Source organism: Somniosus microcephalus, chromosome 7 (assembly GCF_052327205.1).
Source record: "Somniosus microcephalus isolate GS21.2 chromosome 7, FLI_Smic_1.0, whole genome shotgun sequence".
Classification (NCBI taxonomy): domain Eukaryota; kingdom Metazoa; phylum Chordata; class Chondrichthyes; order Squaliformes; family Somniosidae; genus Somniosus; species Somniosus microcephalus.
The window spans coordinates 63,585,465-63,608,103 of NC_140993.1; the positions used below are offsets into that span (position 1 = coordinate 63,585,465).

General features: G+C 44.3%; 1 protein-coding gene across 1 annotated transcript in view; it reads left to right on the forward strand.

Annotated features, from left to right (window-relative positions):
* Nucleotides 1-22,639, forward strand: part of slc22a13b (solute carrier family 22 member 13b) — an 83,461-nt gene that overhangs the window by 44,619 nt on the left and 16,203 nt on the right. The window contains exons 4-6 of the mRNA XM_085992511.1: nucleotides 498-666; nucleotides 8,918-9,038; nucleotides 18,996-19,090. Coding sequence (XP_085848637.1) covers nucleotides 498-666; nucleotides 8,918-9,038; nucleotides 18,996-19,090 — 385 coding nt within the window. The remainder of the gene's footprint in view (nucleotides 1-497; nucleotides 667-8,917; nucleotides 9,039-18,995; nucleotides 19,091-22,639) is intronic.

The following is a 22,639-nucleotide window of genomic DNA, read 5'->3' on the forward strand; positions in this document are numbered from 1 at the left end:
GAGCAAAGGCAGGTAAATAGAGTTGAGCTGTGCAGATCAATTGTGAGCGAATTGAATGGCGGAACAGGCTTGAGGTGCTGAATAGATTATTTCTTTTTCTTTGTTCTTATGTGCTTTGAATGACCTGAGTATGTAAGATCTGTAGATGTGAAACCTTATATTTATATATATATAAATATATTATAATGAATTACCCAAGTATTTGTACCTTCAAATGGGAAGAATGTTATTTTATACATAATCCCAGTCTTCAATGTAGCAAGTACAGGCTGTACTTGGTAAAAAAAATTTGGCCAGATCATTAGGTCCAATGATTCAATAAAATAAAGCTGCTTGTTTTTATGTGAAAAGCCCCACTTTTTTGTTTCACCCTGTAGGATATGTACTTCTTGTGAGATTAACATTGAAAACTATGAGTTCGGATGGAGAATTAAATTAATAAAAATGAATATATATATATTTTTTAAATGTAACATGCCAATTTTGTCTATCTGCAGGTACAGAATGGTCTGGCATATCACAGCGATCATTTGCCGTTGTCCTCTCCCAATGTGCCTTTTCAACTGGGCAGATGCTTTTGGCTGGGCTGGCTTATGGGATTCGCGACTGGAGGAAGCTGCAATTAATTACCTCATGTCCTATGGTTATCTTCTTGTTTTACATATGGTAAAGTACTTCATAACTTTTGTAAGCTTCAGTTCTATCTTGAGGCTCAATTTCTCTTTAGTTCCCTATTGGATTTATTAGTAACTATCTTGTATTCATGGCCCTTAGTTTTGGATTCTCTCACAAGTGGAGACATTCTCTCCACATCTACCCTGTTCAACCCATTCATAATTTTTAAGACCTCTATCAGGTCACCTCTAAGGCTTCCCCTTTCTAAATAAAAAAAAGCCCAAACCTGTTCAATCTTTCCCGATAGCTGTAATCTCACAGTTCTGTTACCATCCTTGTAAATCATTTTTGCACTTTCTCCAATGTTTCTATAGCCTTTTTATAGTATGGACACCAGAACTGTGCACAGTACACTAAGTGCAGCCTGACCAGGGTCCTAACAAATTTAGCACAACTTCGCTACCTTTGAATTCTATACCCCTAGAAATAAAGCCCAGTGCTGTACTAGCATTTTTAATTGCTTTGCTGACCCGTGATGCTGCTTTGAATAATTTGTTCACCTGTATCCTTAGATCGCTTTGCTCTTCCATCCCATTCAATTACTTATTTTCTAATGTGTAGGCGATGTTCCTACTTTTCCTATCAAAGTGTGTCACCTGATATTTATCTATGTTAAAGTTAATGTGCCACTTACCTGCCCAGTCTGCAAGTTTCCTAATGTCGTCTTGTATTATGTTGCATTCTTCCTCAGTGTTAGCGATACCTCCCCCACACTACACATCATACTTTGGTATCGTCTGCAAATTTTGATATTGAGTTACTTGTTCCCAAATCCAAATCATTAATGTAAATTATGAATAACAGTGATCCCAGCACTGATCCTTGTGGAACACCACTTTCTACCTTTCTCCAATCCAAATAACTACCCTTTACCCACTGGCTGGGGCTGGAGTCATGCATAGCGCAAAGGAAAAAAGGTTGTGGTTGTTGGAAGCCAATCATCTCTGCCCCAGGACATTGCTGCAGGAGTTCCTCAGGGTAGTATCCTAGGCCCAACCATCTTCAGCTGCTTCATCAATGACCTTCCCTACATCATAAGGTCAGAAGTGGGGATATTCGCTGATGATTGCACAGTGTTCCGTTCCATTCGTAACTCCTCAGATAATGAAGCAGTCTGTGCCCACATGCAACAAGACCTGTTTGTGGGAGCTTGCTGTGCACAAATTGGTTGCTACATTTCCTACATTACAAGACTGAGAACACTTTTTAAAGTATTTCATTGGCTGTAAAGCGCTTTGGGATATCCTAAGATTTTGAAAGACGCTATATAAATGCAAGTCTTTCAAGTCTTTTTTTTCCTTCCTCTGCTTCCTCCTCTTCTGCTTCTTCCTTTTCCTCCTCCTCCCTCTGCAAGCAGCTTGTCCCCTTTGCTGTCTCTGCTCCATCCCCATATCATGCTGCAGCACAAGAGGGACTGCAACTAGAGCACCCAGGACTGGGAAGAAGTGGTGTTCTCAGAGGCCTTCCCTTAAAAGCCAAACAAAATTAGGGCTCATGGGATTGGGGGTAATATACTAGCATGGATTGAGGATTGGTTAACGGACAGAAACCAGAAAGTAGGAATAAACGGGTCATTTTCGGGTTGGCAGGATGTAACTAGTGGGGTTCTGCAAGGATCAGTGCTTGAGCCTCAGCTATTCACAATCTACATGAATGATTTGGATGAGGGGACCAAATGTAATATATCCAAGTTTGCTGATGATACAAAGCTGGGTGGGAATGTAAGTTGTGAGGAGGATGCAAGGAGGCTTCAAGGGGATATAGACAGGCTAAGTGAGTGGGCAAGAACATGCCAAATGGAATATAATGTGGAGAAATGTGAAGTTATCCACTTTGGTAGGAAAAATAGAAAAGCAGTGTATTTTTTAAATGGTGGGAGATTGGGAAATGTTGGTGTTCAGAGGGACCTGAGTGTCCTTGTACACAAATCACTGAAAGTGAACATGCAGGTACAGCAAGCAATTAGGAAATCAAATGGTATGTTGGCCTTTATTACAAGATGATTTGAGTATAAGAGTAAAGGCGTCTTACTGCAATTTATATAGGGCCCTGGTGAAACCACACCTGGAGTATTGTGTACAGTTTTGGTCTCCTTACCTAAGGAAGGATATACTTGCAATAGAGGAAGTGCAATGAAGGTTCACCAGACTGGTTCCTGGGATGGGGAGATTGTCCTATGAGGAGAGATTGAGTAGACTAGGCCTATATTCTCTAGAGTTTAAAAGAATGAGAGGTGATCTCATTGAAACATACAAAATTCTTACAGGGGTTGACAGGGTAGATACAGGGAGGATGTTTTCCCTGACTGGGGAGTCTAGAACCGGGGGGTCACAGTCTCAGAATAAGTGGTCAGCCAGTTAGGACTGAGATGAGGAGAAATTTCTTCACTCAGAGGGTGGTGAATCTTTGGAATTCTCTACCCCAGAGGACTGTGGAGGCTCAGTCGTTGAGTATATTCAAGACAGAGCTCGATAGATTTTTTGAATATTAAGTGAATCAAGGGATATGGGGATAGTGCAGGAAGTGGAGATGAGGTAGAAGATCAGTCATGATCTTATTGAATGGTGGAGCAGACTTGAAGGGCCAAATGGCCTACTCCTGCTCCTATTTCTTAAGTTCTTATGTTCTTATGAGATAGATGAGCAGCTGACCACTGGCATTCAAACAAAGAAATATGCCGGGCCTCCCATTAAATACTCCCACGCAGGATTGCGGTCTGCACCCAACTTCTTCCTGCTGAGAGTTAAAATCAACCCTTTGGTGTTGGTTTCAGAATCTATTACATAGGATTCCATAGAACATATGGCACAGTAACAGGCCATTCGGCCCAACCAGTCCATGCCGGCGTTTATGCTCCACTCGAGCCTCCTCCCGTCTTTCCTCATCTAACTCTATCAGCATAACCCTCTATTTCCTTCTCCCTCATCTGCTTATCTACTATCCCCTTAAACACATTGATACTATTTGCCTCAACTACTCCCTGTGGTAACGATTTCCACATTCTTAGCACTCTCTGGGTAAAGAAGTTTCTTCTGAATTCCCTATTTGATTTCTTGGTGACTATCTTATATTGATGGCCTCTAGTTATGCTCTTCCCCACAGTGGAAACACTCTCTCTATATCTACTCTATCATAACCTTTCATAAGACCTCAATTAGGTCACCCTTCTTTTTTCAAGCGAAAAGAGACCCAACCTGTTCATCCTTTCCTGATAGGTGTACCCTCTCATTTCTGGTATCATCCTTGTAAATCTTCTCTGCACCCTCTCAAGTGCCTCTATATCCTTTTTATAATATGGCGACCAGAATTGTACGCAGTACTCCAAGTGTGGTCTAACCAAGGTTCGATGCAAGTTTAGCATAACTTCACTACTTTTCAATTCTATCCCTCTAGAAATAAACCCTGAGTGCCTGGTTTGCTTTTTTTATGGCCTCGCAATTTTTAGTGATTTGTGTATTTGTACTCCGAGATCCCTTTGCTCCTCTACCCCACCCAAACTCGCACCCTCCAAGTAATAAGTAACCTCCCTATTCGTCCTACCAAAATGTAATACAGGTAGACTATCCTTTATCCGAAAACCTCGGGACCAGCTGTGTTTCGGTTTTCGGAAAATTTCGGATTTCGGAAGGTGAGCGAAAACACTTCGGTTTTCAGAGTAATTCGGTTTGCGGGAGTGCGGATAAAGGATACACTATCCCTTATCCGAAAGGGTGGGGGTCGGGGTTGGGGGTGGGGGTCGTGGTCGGGGGGGGTCGGGGGTGGGGGTCGGCAAGGGTGGGGGTCGGCGGTGGATCGGCGGGGGTCGGGGTCATGCGCACGACTTACGCTGAGCGAAAACACTTCGGTTTTCAGATTAATATCTAAGAGAGCAGCAAATATCACACAGAGCAGCATAACACCTGCGTGGGTCAAGCATCGGCAGCGTCGGGTCATGCTTTTCGCCACTTTCGGCTTTCAGAGGTTTTCTGGTTTCGGATGTGCGGATAAAGGCTGGTACACTATATCTTATCCGAAATGGGGCGGGGTCGGGGGTGGGGGTCGGCGGGGGTGGGGTTCGGTGGGGGGGTCGGGGGTCGGCGGGGGTTGGGTTCGGCGGGGGGGGTCGGCGGGGGGTCGGGGGTGGGGGTCGGCGGGGGTCGGGGTCGTGCGCACGACTTACACTGAGCGATTTCGGTTTTCAGAAGTGCGGAAAAATGCTACACTATCCCTTATCCGGCTAGGCCTGTAAGTCGTGCGCCACTCTGGTCATGTTGTGCGCACGACTTACGCTGACCGAAAAAACCTTTGGTTTTTAGAGGGTTTCGGTTTTCGGAAGTTCGGATAAAGGGTAGTCTACCTGTACCTCACATTTATCTGTGTTGAATTTCATTTGCCAATTATATGCCCATTCTGCAAGTTTATTAATGTCTTCCTCTAATTTGTTGCAGTCCTCCTCAGTATTAACTATCCCCTCCTCTCCCCTCCCAACTTGGTGTCATCCGCAAATTTAGAAATTGTGTTTTTGATTCCAAAGTCTAAATTGTTAATATAAATTGTGAACAGCAGTGGTTCCAGCACTGATCCTTGTGGAACACCACTACCCACCTTCTGCCACTGTGAATAGCTATCCTTTACCCCATCTCTCTGCTTTCTGTCTTGAAGCCAGCTAGCTATCCATTCTGCTACTTGTCCCCTGACTCCACATTCCCTGACTTTATTCGTTAGTCCATTATGTGGTACCTTATTGAAGGCCTTTTGAAAATATAGATAAATTACATCTACTGCATTACCCTTGTCTATTCTCTCTGTTACCTCTTCAAAAAATTCAGTGTGGTTGGTCACGCAAGACTTTCTCTTTTGAAATCCAAGCTGACTATTCATTATTATATTTTTGGCTTCTAGATGTTCTTCTATTTTTTTCCTTTAGTAGGGATTCCATTATTTTTCCTACCACTGATGTTAAGCTGACTGGTCTATAATTCCCTGGACATGTTCTATCCCCCTTCTTAAATATTGGTATTATGTAAGCTATCCGCCAGTCCTCTGGCACTACCCCTTTTTCTAATGATTTATTAAATATGTATAGTAATGCCTCTGCTATCTCTTCCCTAGATTCTTTTAAAATGTGTAAATGTAATCCATCCAGACCAGGGGTTTATCCTCTTTGAGTTTGATTTGTTTATTTAATATATCTCCTCCTTTTTATTTTAAATGCAGCTATTTCATTACTAATCTCATGATCCAATGTCATGTCCACCTGTTCTATCTCCCTGGTAAATACTGAAGCAAAGTAATTATTTAATATTTCTGCCATATCTCTATCACTACCTGCGGTATTATCCTGTCCATCTCTTAGTGGCCCTATTCCCGTTCAACCTTTCCTTTTTTATTGATTTGCCTGTAAAATATTTTACTATTTTGTTTTATGTTGCTTGATAATTTAATTTCATAGTTCCTCTTTGCCTTCCTAATTGTTTTTGACTTCTCTCCTAATCTCTTTGTATTTTCCCTTATCATGCTCTCCCCTGCTGTCCATTTACTTAATGTATGCCTCTTTCCTTACCCTCAATTTTTCCCTTATGGCTTTATTCATCCATGGTGTCTCATTAGTTTTTTAGCAGAATATATTTTTCTTGGTCTATGTTGAACACCATTTTCAATGTTTCTCATTGCTGTTCTACATCATTGTTTGCCAATATTGTTGTCCATTTTATTTTCCTAAGTTCTATTCTCAGCCCCTCAAAATCAGCTTTTCTCCAATCTATTACCCTGGTCTTCATCATACTTATGTCCTTCTCAATTACTATTTTAAAGCATATTATATTATAGTCACTATTGCCTAGATGTTCCCCTACTTTTACTTCTCTTATCTGCTCTGGTTCATTCCCCATTACTAGATCCAATAGCGAATCCTCCCTTGTTGGGCTTTTTACATATTGGGTTAGAAAGGAGTCATATACACATTGTAGGAACTCCATTCCCTTATCCTCTTTACCTACCTCTTCTGTCCAATTAATATCAGGGTAGTTGAAATCCTCGATGATTATTATTTGATGTTTTTTACTCATTTCCCTCATTTGTTTGCATATTTCTTCCTCCAACTCCCTTCCACTATTGCGTCGCCTGTAGACTACCCCAATTAGTGTGGTTGACCCTTTATTATCTTTTATCTCTATCTACATGGATTCTATTTCTGTCTTGCTGTTCGCTGCATCACTTCTTTCTACTGCCATTATGTTATCCCTAATAAGTACAGCTACTCCACCTCTCCTTTTCCCCTCTCTATCTTTTCTAAATATGTTATAACCTGCAATGTTTAATTCCCAGTCCAGAATTTTCTGTAGCCATGCCTCAGTAATCCCTACTATGTCTGGTTCCTCGCAATGCATGATTGCCTCCAGCCCCCCTGTTTTATTACGGACACTGTATGCAGTGCTGTACAGACAGTTTAATAGCAGCTCTTTTCCTTTTATTTTTAACCATCTTTTTAGACTCCTGTTCTATAACTCTATTTATTCCCTGGCCATCAATGTGCTCCCTTACTTTACTCTTTCCTAAGCTCTCCTTTCCTGTTTTGTTTATATTTAGGCTGGTTTCATTTCTTATAGATCCCTTCCCCCATCTTACTAGTTTAAAGCCTTTGCCACCTCCCTATTTACCCTTTCCGCTAGGACACGGGTCCCATCCCAGCTCAGGTGGAGCCTGTCCCATCGGTACAGCTCCTTCCTGTCTCAGTACTGGTGCCAATGTCCCATGGAAAGGATCCCCTCTTTCCCGCATCAGCCCTTTAGCCACTAATTATAGAATCCCCTATCACTACCACATTTCTATTCTGCTCTTCCCCCACCTTGGACAGCTGTCTGAGCCGTGGTGCCTTGGTCTGCATTGTGGCTGTCCTCCCCGCAGTCTTTCTCCTTGTCCTCACAGATAGCGAGTACATCATACCTGTTGGACAGGACCAGTGTCTGCGGGACCTCCTTCTCAACCTCTCCTAAGTCCCTGCTACCCGGCTCCCTAACAGTCGCATCCTCTCCTTCCTGAACCTGTGCTTTCCTCTGGGGTGTGACTGTAGTCTGGATAAAACTGTCCAGAAATTCCTCCCCCTCCCTTATGTTTCGGAGTGTCTCCAACTCGCACTCCAGCTCAATGACTCTGAGCCGGAGTGACTGAAGGCAGAGACATTTCCTGCAGATGTGGGAATCCGGGACAGTCTCGCTGTCCACAAACTCCCACATACTACAGTCCCGACACATAGCCTGCCCTGCTATCTCTAAATTTCTTTTATTTATATGCTTATTTAAATTAGTTAAAGTTTTTAATCAAGCGATTATTTAGTTATATTAATTAATTAGTTTATCCAGTTAAGTTATTAATTTAATAAAGTATTAATTATTGTTACCCAGCTCTTAGTTTAAAACACTGCACTAGCTTAGAGACAAAAAAAAACGCTCTAATACTCACCAACCAATCACTGTCACTCCTTGATTTTTTTTCCCGCTCCAGCCCCTGGTTAGGTCCGCTCCTCCTCCGCTGCTCACACTGAGTTTTGGGCTCCTCTCTGACTGCGCTCTTTATTTACCTGCGTCTGCTCCGGTCCCCGGTTAGATCCGTTCCACCTTTGCTGCTCACAGTGAGTTTAACTGAGTCTTCGGGAGAGGCTTTGTTCTTGAACCGATGCCATGGTATTTAACAACACAACTTGAATTTATATAGCGCCGTTAACCTAGTAAAACCTACCAAGGTGTTTCACAGAGCGATTCTCTCACAATTTGGGTGGATGGGATGAAAAATTGGCCAAAATGTGACTGCATGTATTCAAAGTAGGCAGCAATGATGGGATACACCATATTTCCCATCATTACCCCCATAGCAATGTTAGCATGAGTAACGTTACTGGCATTGACAGGTGCTAAGGACCAGCAGAAGGTAAGTTTAACCCCGCTGCACCCCGCAAAGGTTTCACTCCTTCCTCAAAGGAAGTTTGATAACAGAAATTGAGGCTCCCATTCCCTCCTCTGCAGGTAGTCGACCCCGCTCCACTACTACACACACCTGAGGACTATTTTCTGCCCCATCCGCGGCGGTTCCCTAGCCGAATAATTTAACGTCAGCCTGGCCCCAGGAAATATGCCGCTAACAATATGGCGGGAGAAAAACCCAGCACTGCTCCTGCCCACCCCACCAATTAACCCCGCCAATCCCGGCTACGCAAAAGTGTAGGCTATTGCGTCATTCAATTGTTTTCTTGTTCTGTCTTCCGTAGGGTCCTCCCTGAGTCTGCGAGATGGCTTGTAACAAAAGGTCGAAATAAAGCAGCGAAGAAGTATCTTATGAGTGCAGCAATAATGAACAAAAGGGTAGTGCCTGAAACATTGCTTGACAAGGTATTTATCAAAGTTTAAACGCTTAAAGGAATTGTTTGAGCTGTGTGAATTGTTTTCAGTTGACCATCTTGGAAAGAAAAGCTTGGTACCATAGTCAAGTTAATAAATTGACACAGCATTTTATTACATCTCAAAGTGCTGGTGTGTAAGCAGACACAACAGCTATGGGATGAATGACCAGTTAATCTGGAGTTTAAATCACCAGGAGAATTCCCTGTTGCTCTTCAAATAGTACCTGGGAAACAGCCACCTAAACAGATAGCAACGCATCTAATGTCTCATCCAAAGGATAACACCTCTGACAACGTGTGAGGTGATGAATTTTGGCAGAAAGAACAGGGAGAGGCAATATACACTTAATGGCACAGTTTTAAAGAGTGTGTAGGGACAGAGGGACCTGGGAGTTAATGTGCATAGGTTCCTGAAGGTGGCAGGACATATTGAGAGAGTAGTTAGCAAAGCATATAGGATCTTGGGCTTCATAAATAGAGGCATTGAGTACAAAAGTAGAGAAGATATGCTGAACCTTTATAAAGCGCTGGTTAGGCCACAACTGGAGTATTGCATCCAGTTCTGGTCACCACACTTTAGGAAGGATGTGAAGGCCCTTGAGAGGGTGCAGAGGAGATTTACCAGAATGGTTCCGGGGATGGAGGATCTTAGCTACGAGGACAGGTTGGAGAAGCTGGATTTGTTTTCATTAGAGCAAAGGAGGTTGAGGGGTGATTTGATAGAGGTGTACAAGATTATGATGGGTTTAGATAGACTAGCCGGGGAAAGGCTGTTCTCACTAGTTGATGGTACAAGGACTAGGGTACACAGATTTAAAGTTTTGGGCACGAGATACGGGGGGAGGTGAGGAAAAACTTTTTTACGCAGCGAGTGGTGAAGACCTGGAACTCCCTGCTGATGGAAGTGGTGGAAGCAGAGACGCTCAATATTTTCAAGGGGAGACTGGATAGGCACTTGAGGGAAATAAACTTGCAGGGCTACGGGGATAGAGCGGGGGAATGGGACTGACTGGATTGCTCTACAGAGAGCCGGCATGGACTCGATGGGCTGAATGGCCTCCTTCTGTGCCGTTATGACTCTTTGACAATGTAGCACTCAATCAATACTCAACTTGAATATAAAGTTTGTTTATGAGCTCAAACCCTGGCGGGGGCTTCAAACACACAACCTTATCACATCATTCAGTGTGTCAGCCTTAGCTCAGCGATAGCGCTCTCGCCTCTGCGTCAGAAGGTTGAGGGTTCAAGCCCCACTCCAGAGATTTGAGCACATAATTTAGGCTGCCACTTCAGCGCAGTACTGAGGGAGTGCTGCATTGTTAGAGGTGCTGTCTTTCATAAGAAGTAGGAGCAGGAGTAGGCCATACGGCCCCTCGGGCCTGCTCCGCCATTCAATAGGATCATGGCTGATCCGAATCTAGACTCACGTCCACTTTCCTGCCCTCTCCCCGTAACCCCTAATTCCCTTATCAGCTAGGAAACTGTCTATCTCCATTTTTAATTTATTTAATGTTGCAGCTTCCGCAGCTTTCTGGGGTAGCAAATTCCATAGATTTACTACCCTCTGAGTGAAGAAGTTTCTCCTCATCTCAGTTTTGAAAGGGCAGCCCCTTATTCTTAGATTATGCCCCCTAGTTTTAATCTCACCCATCAGTGGAAACATCCTCACCGCATCCACCCGATCAAGCCCCCTCACAATCTTATATGTTTCGATAAGATCGCCTCTCATTCTTCTGAACTCCAATGAGTAGAGTCCCAACCTACTCAACCTTTCCTCATACGTCAACCCCCTCATCTCCGGAATCAACCGAGTGAATCTTCTCTGAACCGCCTCGAGAGCAAGTATATCTTTTCTTAAATATGGAAACCAAAACTGCACGCAGTATTCCAGGTGTGGCCTCACCAATACATTGTATAACTGCAGCAAGACTTCCCTGTTTTTATACTCCATCCCCCTCGCAATAAAAGCCAAGATTCCATTGGCCTTCCTGATCACCTGCTGCACCTGCATACTAACTTTTTGTGTTTCATGCACCAGGACCCCCAGATCCCTTTGTACTGTAGCACTTTGCAGTTTCTCTCCATTTAGATAATAACTTGCTCTTTGAATTTTTCTGCCAAAGTGCATAACCTCACACTTTCCAACATTATATTGCATCTGCCAAATCTCTGCCCACTCACTTAGCCTGTCTATGTCCTTTTGCAGGTTTTTTATGTCCTCCTCACTCACTGCTTTTCCTCCCATCTTTGTATCGTCGGCAAACTTGGATATGTTGCACTCAGTCCCTTCCTCCAAATCATTAATATAGATTGTAAAGAGTTGGGGTCCCAGCACTGACCTCTGCGGAACACCACTAGTTACTGATTGCCAGCCCGAGAATGAACCATTTATCCCAACTCTTTGTTTTCTGTTAGATAGCCAATCTTCCACCCATGCCAGTATATTACCCCCAATCCCGTGATTTCTTATCTTGATCAGTAATCTTTTGTGTGGAACCTTGTCAAATGCCTTTTGGAAGTCCAAATACACTACATCCACTGGTTCCCCTTTATCCACCCTGTATGTTACATCCTCAAAGAATTCGAGCAAATTTGTCAAACATGACTTCCCCTTCATAAAACCATGCTGACTCTGTCCTATTAAATTATGTTTATCCAAATGCTCTGTTACTGTTTCCTTAATAATGGACTCCAGCATTTTGCCAACCACAGATGTTAGGCTAACTGGTCTATAGTTGCCAGCTTTTTGTCTACTTCCCTTCTTAAATAAGGGTGTTACATTAGCAGTTTTCCAATCTGCCGGGACCTTTCCTGAGTCCAGGGAGTTCTGGAAAATAATCACCAATGCATCCACAATCCCTACCGCCACTTCTCTCAAGACCCTAGGATGTAGGCCATCAGGTCCGGGGGATTTATCCGCCTTAAGTCCCATTATTTTACTGAGTACCATCTCCTTAGTGATTTTAATCGTGTTTAGCTCCTCCCCCCCCCCCCCCCCCATTGCCCCCTGTTTGTCCAGTGTTGGGATATTTTTAGTGTACTCTACTGTAAAGACTGATACAAAATATTTGTTCAGCGTCTTTGCCATCTCCATGTTCCCCACCACTAGTTTACCGGTCCCATCCTCTAAGGGACCAACATTCACATTAGCCACCCTTTTTCTTTTTATATAGCTGTAGAAACTCTTGCTATCTGTTTTTATATTTTTTGCTAGTTTACTTTCTTAATCTATCTTCCCTTTTGTGGTGTATGTAACCTGTTCCACCTTAAGAGAACTTAAGCCTGTTCCACCTTAAGAGATGTACTACTTTCTCTGGCTGCTGTATACGTAATACCGGTGGTGACCACCGGTATATAAGTACTGCGTAGTGATATTGCTGTTAGTATAGCCCTGACCTCCAACTAGTAAAGACCTGTTGAAACGTTATTCTTGTAGTCTGTGTCAGTAATTAATCTTAAATACAACTAGAACACACAGACTTAACAGTGGCGACGAGTCCGATTCTTACCCTGCGGCAGTTTATATCCACGGCGGCTTCGTCCACAGAATGGGCGTCGAAGAGAGGCATCCACCCTCATCACCCTGCTGGAAGACACGTTGCGCGGCAGGCATCGAGAACCCGGAGTGCAGAAGATATCCTGAACTCGAAGCCTCCATCAGCGGCAGTCAGCTATCTTCCTTCTACCTCGGTGGTGGGTAAGCCGGTCAGCGACGCGAACAGAAAGTCGGCCGCGTTGGCTGTACAGACGGGGAGGGAAGACGGAGGAATAAGGGCGGTGAGATCGATCGCGACCGGAGATAAGGGCCGGGCCGCATTCGGGCCAAAAGGCGCAGCGCGGGGACATCGATCGCGGCTGGTGATAAGTGCCGGGCCGCATTTGGGCCAAAAAGGCGCAGCGTCTGGGGCGACTGAAGGCGCGAGAGCCGCGGTGAAGGCGAACGCAGCCGGTACTAATAACCGGGCTGCAAGAATGGCTGCGAGGCGCGACATCGGGGAAGCGCGAATGCCCGAGGGAGCCGCGGTGAAGCGGAGACAGCGTCGGGGGAGTTACTAACCGCTGGGAAAGGGGAGCAGCAGCGGCACGCCAAATGCCATTGCAGCCAGCAGGTGAAGAAGGCGAGCGCGGGAAACCGCCATTTTGTAGGCGGAGGACGAAGACAAGAGCGGGAAGCCGCCATCTTGGAAAAAGGGAAATCACAAAAAAATTGCAACGATGCCTAAACATGGGAACATTAATACCTTTGATAGCGACATCGAAGATTGGGCCACGTATGTAGAACGCATACAAAATTATTGTAAAGCAAATAAAATCCCAGATGATGAGAAAGCACTAACTTTATTAAACTTAATGGGTGCGAAGACATACGGGCAATTGAAACACCTTTTATCACCAGATGAACCGGCGGAGAAGACGTTCGAGGAGATTGTTACTGTCCTGAGAAATCATCTAAACCCCACGCCGCTGATGCTAGCGGAACGATTTAAATTTTACAGCAGAAAGCTTGAGGAGAATGAGCTGACGCTTGAGAAAGCGGTCACTATGGCAGCATCACATGAAGCCGCAGCGAGAGGCATGGCAGTAATGCAGCTACGGTCACCGGAACTCAGTACAAATCAATTGGTTTTGAGTACTGTAAAATGTTATCGTTGTGGAAAGACAACGCACGATCAGAACCAGTGTTGGTTTAAAAACCAAGAATGCAGAACGTGTGGCAGGCTTGGCCACATAGCTAAAGTATGCCGGTCAGGAAAGAAGACCAGCAACAAAAAGTCACCGCAAGGAAAATACATAAAGGTACACAAGGTGACAAAGAACAGTTTGAACGAACAGAAGTCAGATTCAGACGCCAGCAGTAATGAACTGGGTAGCTTAAGAGTACACAACGTTGGTAAGGATGCAGATCTCCAGACAATTTGGGTCACTCTTCAGATAGCAGGAGTCCAAGTAAAGATGGAATTGGACACTGGATCGGCATTGACGGTCATGAATAAGAAAGATTACAAAAGGTTATTCCAACATATTCCCCTACGGGATACGGAGATTATATTGAAAACATACACTGGGCAAAGAGTGTACCCCATCGGAAAGATAGAGGTAAAAGTGGTCCACAAGGGCAAAGAAAGCCAAGTAATGGACTTATATGTGCTACCTGAAGGAGGTCCACCACTACTGGGACGGGAGTGGATTAGGAAAATGAATATGGACTGGCACTCCTTAAAGGCACTAACGGTAGATTCCGGGGAAACAGATGTCAAACCTAAACGATTGTCCAGAATATTGGATGATGCTAAAGAGGTGTTCCAGCAGGGACTGGGAACACTGAGAGGAATTACGGCAAACATCAAGATTGATGAACATGCACACCCAAAATTTTTCAAAGCCAGACCGGTACCCTATGCAATACGACCTGCTGTAGAAGCGGAACTGGAAGCGCTAGAACGTTCAGGTGTACTGTCTAAGGTAGATTGGAGTGAGTGGGCTACGCCCATTGTTCCCGTTATGAAACGTCCTTCGAGCAACAAGCCAGGAGAACCAGGGAAGGTTCGCATCTGTGGAGACTTCAAATCACCGTTAATCCGGTTCTTCACACGGTGCAGTATCCGCTTCCGCGGATTGAGGATATTTTTGCTTCGTTGTCTGGCGGGAAACACTTCACCAAGATAGACCTGGCGCAGGCGTACTTGCAGATGAAGGTTGAAGAAGAGTCACGCCAGTACCTCACGATCAACACGCATAGAGGTTTGTACCGGTATAATAGGCTGGTTTTTGGAGTGGCATCGGCTCCAGCAATTTGGCAGAGGGCCATGGAGCAGATATTACAGGGAATTCCAGGCACACAATGTTACCTGGACGATATTCTGATTACAGGAGATGGTGATGAAGAACACCTCGCAAACTTGGAACTGGTGCTCAACAGACTGAAAGAGTATGGACTTCGAGTTAATCGGCAGAAATGTGAGTTCTTTCAGAAGCGGATCTCGTACTGTGGTCATGTCATTGACCGGGAGGGGCTTCATAAGTCTCCTGACAAGATAGAGGCAGTTGTAAAGGCTCCCGCTCCGGATAATGTCTCTCAGTTGAGGTCGTTTCTAGGATTGATTAACTATTACCATAAGTTTCTACCGAATCTATCCACGGTACTGCACCTGCTGAACGCTCTTTTACAGAAGGGGGTACCATGGGAATGGAGCGAAAACTGTAAGAAGGCATTTCGCAAAAGCAAAGAATTAATCACCTCAGAGGAAGTGTTGGCTCACTTCAACCCGACACTGCCTATTCGGTTGGCTTGTGATGCTTCTCCATATGGTATTGGGGCAGTACTCTCACACAAGTTGCCAAATGGCACAGAAAGGCCAGTCGCGTTTGCATCCAGATCATTGACCTCCGCTGAGCGCAACTATGCGCAGATCGATAGGGAGGCTCTCAGCCTTGTATGGGGAGTGAAGAAGTTTAATCATTACCTGCAGGGCCAAAAATTCACACCTCTGACAGACCATCAGCCGTTGGTATCCATTTTTAACCCTAAGAAGGGTGTTTCGGTGATGACAGCACAGAGACTCCAGAGATGGTCCCTTTTCCTAGGGGCACATCAATATCAAATAGAATTCAAAGGTACAAAGCAGCATGGCATTGCTGATGGGCTGTCGTGCCTGCCACTACCTGAAGAAGAAGAGACGACGAAAGTTGACCCTGTTGAGTTATTTCATTCGACCATCATCGAGTGTTTACCAGTCACCAATGCAAGTATTGAAAGAGAAACCAGGAACGACCCGACACTGTCCCGAGTCTACGAGGTGACAGTGAAGGGATGGCCAACACATGGTGATCCTCTATTACCGGCATTCTCGGCAAGGTGAGACCAGCTGTCCGTCTGCCATGGTACTTTGATGTACGGGACAAGAGTGATTATTCCTCCCAAGTTAAGGGAAAGAGTTCTAAAGGAACTGCATGAAGGTCATCTGGGGGGAGTTAAGATGAAAAGTCTTGCTCGGGCTTATGTATGGTGGCCGGGTATTGACCAACAGATAGAGGAGTTGACGAAAAGCTGCGCTGGGTGCCAAAAAGTGCAAAATGCACCTCCGATTGCACCGCTACACCCATGGGAATGGCCTTCAGCCCCATGGCAACGCGTACATATTGACTTTGCTGGTCCATTCATGGACTCCATGTTCCTAATTGCGGTGGACGCACATTCCAAATGGCCAGAAGTGATCAAGATGAATACCATTGCTTCAGAAAAGACAATTGCGGTGTTAAGAACAATATTCGCAAGGAACGGATTGCCAGAACAGATATGTTCGGACAACGGACCACAGTTCGTGTCGGAAGAATTCCAAAAATTCTTAAAGAAGAATGGGGTGAAACATTATACCTCTGACCCATATCATCCGGCGACAAACGGGTTGGCCGAGAGATTTGTCCAAACATTCAAAAAGGCAATAAAGGCCATGAACGATGATCAGATTCCGCTACAACACAAGGTGGACAATTTCCTAATGGCATATCGAAACGCCGCTCATGCAGTAACTAACCAAAGTCCTGCCATGATGTTTTATAACAGGAGGTTGCGGTCCAGGTTGGACTTGTTAAAACCAAATGTGCGGAGGGAAGTGGAAAACAAACAGTTCCGGCATATTAATAACAAGACCACTCGAAGTTTCAACGTAGGACAACCAGTGTTGGCAAGGGACTATGGAAACGAAAAATGGCAGTCCGGAACAATTCGGGCCAGACAAGGACCTCTGATGTACACAGTAGATATTGGTAACAATGTGATAAGGCGTCATGCGGATCAACTGGTAGAATCGAGAGCAAGGGTCGAACCCATGGTTGTGACAGAGACAACTGTGGAAGACGTTAATGAACCTGAAGCATCTACCTCGGCAGGGAATGTACCTGATGATGACGTCCAATACATAGGAAACCAACTAGAGGAGTCACCTCAGCAACAAGAATCAGAGACCACTGAAAGGCGTTATCCAACCCGAATCAGAAGGCCTCCTGAGAGACTGAACCTTTGAACTGTTTATACCTGAAGTTAAAAATGTATATATGTTATTATGTTATGTTAAATGGGGATATGACTGTTAAGCTAAAAAGGGAGGATTGTGGTGTATGTAACCTGTTCCACCTTAAGAGAACTTAAGCCTGTTCCACCTTAAGAGATGTACTACTTTCTCTGGCTGCTGTATACGTAATACCGGTGGTGACCACTGGTATATAAGTACTGTGTAGTGATATTGCTGTTGGTATAGCCCTGACCTCCAACTAGTAAAGACCTGTTGAAACGTTATTCTTGTAGTCTGTGTCAGTAATTAATCTTAAATACAACTAGAACACACAGACTTAACACCTTTCTTAATTAATCTTTTAGTTATTGTTTGCTGGCTTTTAAATGCTTCCCAATCTTCTATCCTCCCACTAGATTTGTCTACTTTATATGCCCTTGTTTTCAGTCGGACATTATCCTTTATTACTTTACTAAGCCACGGATGGCTGTCTTTTCTTTTACTCCCTTTTTTCCTCAGTGGAATATATTGATCTTGAAAGATGTGAAATATCTCCTTGAGATGATATGTTACACTAAGACCCCATCTGCCCTCTTAGGCTGGCATAAAAGATCCCATGGCACTATATGATAAACAGCAGAAGATTTCCCTTATATAACAACAGAAGATGCTGGAAAAACTTCCCCTATTTATCTCTCAACCAACAGCACTAAAAACAGATTATCTAGTCATTTATCTCATTGCTGTATGCAAATTGGCTGCCACATTTCCTACGTTGCAACAGTGACTACACTTCCAAAGTATTTCATTGACTGTGAAGCGCTTTGGAACATCTTGAGGTCATGAAAGATGCTATGTAAATGCAAGTTCTTTCTTTCTTTCTTATTCTGTGTTCATATTTGATGAGACACTTAGGTGGGAATTTTACCCTAAACAAACAGGTGGGTTGGGGTCGTGTGGAAAGTTAAAGTGTTAAAAATCTGAATCGTGACCAGAACCCGCCTCCAACCCATCCACTTCCGCCCACAACCCACTGCCAGGAGGTGGTTCATCTATGTAAATATAATGAGGCTGCAAGCCTCGGATTTAACCTCCATTTTGAATTTAACTTTAGCTGCTCGAGTTTCGCAGGCTTCGTGAAACCCGCTACCTAAAGTAAGGCGAGGACTGCTGGATCCAGGAGGCTGTCTGCCTCCTCCCACCCCCCATCCCCTGCTCCTCCTGACCACCTGTGCTCCTCTGGCCTCCTATCTGGTGCTCCGGGTGGGAAACAGAGGTTTCCCTTGCAAATCAGGCCCTGTCGTTAAATTCTTCCGGGTTTCCAGACTGCTTCCGAACATCCCCGCTCCCAGCCCGCCTCCCCATTAAAATGCAGGCCTTACTTACTCTGGACGACAATAACCAACACTGTCAGCTTCTGAAAGAGAGAGATAGGTTAGCGGTTTGGGTGAGGCTCCTTTTTCATAACTGGACTGTATCAGTTCAGGTGAAGCTTTCCATCTCTTTTTAAGATGCTGACAGGTGGGCTGCATACTTTCTGGTTTTCTTTCCAGAAATGTCCTGAGCTTGGTTGAGCTGTGCATTGAGGATGGGGGTGGCAGAGCCGGTGGAGGTAAATTGATCCTATGCAAGGAGGGAGGGCAGATGGGAAAACCCTGAGTATCCGCTTCGCACCATCCAGCATTTGGTTATAGAATCCCATTGGCAGTGGTCTGGGAGAATTTCCCTGATGAGCCGGGGAATGCTGTGCTACATGGATGGAGGAAGGACCTAAAGAGGGAACATATGGGGACAAACCAGGAATGTACAATTTTTCCAATATTTCTGGTCTGGAGAAATTTGGATGCGTTTGTTCACATGCATGGTCTTCAGCCAATCAGATGTTTAGAGTTCACTGATACTTGGTGCCTAATATTACCACATTTACTTTCAAGCTTGCGACTGAGAAGGAAATCCAGCAGGCCAGCCTTTTGGATCTTTTTAAGTCATCAAGCCTGAGGAGAGTTACGTTGGTTTTGATTTTCATCTGGTAATATTGAATTCTTCATCAATTAATTTCCTAATTTATAATGCTGTGTGAGTAAAATCCCAATTCTACATATTTAATGGGGGAGGTTAGAGACATATAGAATATGTTTTATAACCCAACTTGTATACAACACAAAGTGCTTTTCCATTACGATAGTAAGGAACTGACTGGTAAGAACATAAGAAATAGGAGCAGGAGTAGGCCAATCGGCCCCTCGAGCCTGCTCCGCCATTCAATAAGATCATGGCTGATCTGATCCTAACCGCCAATCTACTATCACAGAACCATCTCCTGAATCCAACAGAATTAGAGACACGAAATAGGAGCAGGATCAGGCTACACGGCCCCTGGGCCCGCTCCGCTACCCACAGGGCCATGACCGATCCGAACCTAGACTCATGTCCAAATTCCTGCCAGCTCCCCGTAACCCTTAATTCCCTTTACTTCTAGGAAACTGTCTCTTTCTGTTTTAAATTTATGTAATGATGTAGCTTCTACAGCTTTTTGGGGCAGCATATTCCATGGACCTACCACCCTCTGAGTGAAGTAGTTCCTCCTCATCTCAGTTTTGAAAGAGCAGCCCCTTATTCTAAGACTATGCCTCCTAGTTCTAGTTTCACCCATCATCGGGAACATCCTCCCCGCATCCACCCGATCCAACCCCTTCACAATCTTATATGTTTCAATAAGATCGCCTCTCATTCTTCTGAACTCCAATGAGTAGAGTCCCAATCTACTCAACCTCTCCTCATATGTCCTTCCCCTCATCCCCGGGATTAACCGAATGAACCTTCTTTGTACTGACTCGAGAGCAAGTATGTCTTTTCTTAAGTATGGACACCAAAACTGTATGCGGTATTCCAGGTGCGGTCTCACCAATACCTTGTACAACTGAAGCAATACCTCCCTATTTTTATATTCTATCCCCCTAGCAATGAAAGCCAACATTCCATTGGCCTTCTTAATCACTTGCTGCACCTGCATACTAACCTTTTGAGTTTCGTGCACCAGGACCCCCAGATCCCTTTGTACTTCAGTACTTTCCAGTTTCTTGCCATTAAGATAATAACTTGCTCTACGATTTTTCCTGCCAAAGTGCATAACCTCACACTTTCCAGTATTGTATTCCATCTGCCAAATCTCTGCCCACTTACTTAGCCTGTCTATGTCCCCTTGCAGGTTTTTTATGTCCTCCTCACTCACTACTTTCCCTCCCATCTTAGTATCATCTGCAAACTTTGATATGTTACACTCGGTCCCCTCCTCCAAATCGTTAATATAGATTGTAAAGAGTTGGGGACCCAGCACTGACCCCTGCGGAACACCACTAATTACTGACTGGTGTGATAATTTGGCTGCTGGGGTCACAATCTTAAGACTGAGATGAGGAGGAATTTCTTCACTCAGAGGGTTGTGAATCTTTGGAATTCTCTACCCCAGAGGGCTGTGGATGCTGAGTTGTTGAGTATATTCAAGGCTGAGATAGATAGATTTTTGGACTCTAAGGGAAATCAAGGGATATGGGGATCAGGCGGGAAAGTGGAGTTGAGGTCGAAGATCAGCCATGATTGTATTAAATGGCAGAGCTGGCTCAAAGGGCCGTATGGCCTACTCCTGCTCCTGATTCTTATCTTTTTATGTTCTTAACAACACATCATAGCAACAATGTTTGTCTGACTGCACTATGGGACTGAATACCCAAACTTCAAATTTGTTTTTATTTCCAATTTTCTTCATTTTTCTCCCCTGAAGGGTAGCCTTGTACTGGGATGCGGTACTATTGGGCCTAACAGCTTTCTGGTAGCTCAATCAAATGACCTTTTTTTATTTGTCAGCACACAAAGTGTCAATTGTGGCTCAGTTGGTAGCACACTTGCCTCTGAGTCAGAAGGCTGTGGGTTCAAGGGACTTGAGCACATAAAGCTAGGTTGACACTCCAGTGGAGTGCTGCACTGTCGGAGGTGCCGTCTTTAGGATGAGACGTTAAACTGAGGTCCTGTCTGCACTCTCAGGTGAACGTAAAAGACTCCATGGCAATATTTTGAAGAAGAGTTGTTGTGTCTCCTTGTGTTCTTATTACTATGTAATACAGACACTTTTAACTCCTTTAGTTTACGACTTTCACTCAGTTGTATTCTTGCTTTTATGATGTTGCTGCCGCATGGTGCGGAGTGATACAAGATGTCTGACCTTGCACTGCGCACTGCCTTTCACAGTGTGCCACACAGCAATATAAATACACTAACCAAAGTAGTTCCATATAACGATGTAACAAGTAGTTTCATTTAACAATGTAATAATATAACGATGTAACATCCCTCTTTCTCAAAAAAACTAAAACATGAAATTTAATTTAATTTAAAAAATATTATATCTAAACTATTATTATCAAATACAAAGAATCGTGAGTTTTCTTTTCCTATTCGCGATATTGCTCAGGTGGTTGGATGTTGACCCTCCATCTTGTGGATTTGGTGGTGACCATTCCTCTCTGCGGTGTTTTGGTGTGTTCCGCTCTTCTTGTTGTTGTTGCTGTCGCACTTGGAGTTGGAGTGTGCATGCTCATGGTTGTTTGATTTGTGGCACTTGTTTCTGGTGTTGTACTGCTTGTGGTAGCTGGTGTTGTCAATATTGCTGATGTTGTCTGCTGCTTAACCAGTTCAGGTGAAGGTCTGATGTGGAGTCTGTTCTGTCTGTATTGGTTACCAGGTTCGCTCTCTACGAAGTAGGATCTTGGAGTATCAGCTTTTCCAATGACCTTGGCTGAATTCCAGGTTTTCAACACCGGGTCTTGCACATGCACTGATTGCCCATTCAGCAATTCTGGTAGCGTCTTTGCATGTTTGTCGTAATGTTTGCTCCCTACGATTTGTGCTTCTGCCAGCTTCTGTCTGAAGTCCTCCTGGTCCTGGGGAGGATGTATTTTTGCTGGTAGGGTAGTCTTAAACTTCCTCCCATTCAGCAATTCTGCAGGTGATTTCATGTCTGCTTTCAGTGGTGTTGATCTGAGTGATAGGAGGGCAAGGTCTTGGCCTTCCCCATCTCACTGCTTTTGATAAGAGTTCTCTTGACAGTCTGGATCTGTCTTTTGATGAACCCGTGTCCCCTTGGGAAATGTGGGGATGAGGTTACTATTTTGAACCCATACTTTTCTGCCAGAGCTCTGAATTCACTCGATGTGAACTGGGTTCCATTGTCACAGATTCCGGGATTCCTTGTTCAGCAAACAAGCTCTTTGCAATTCTGGTGGTAGTTGTGGCTCTCCGATCTTTCATCCTTCTCACAAAAGGAAACTTGGAATAGTAATCTGCCACTATGAGATACCATTCTTGATTGCACATGACGAGATCTGCCCCAACAGTGTGCCATGGTCTTGACGGTATTTCACTAGGTATCATCTCCTCTTTCTGTTGTGCATTTCTGTATTTCTGGCATATACCACATGCAGAAACCATCTGTTCAATATTTTTGTACATGCCTATCCAGTATACAGCTGATCTGGCTCTCAGCTTGCATTTCTCCATTCCCATGTGGCCTTCATGTATTAGA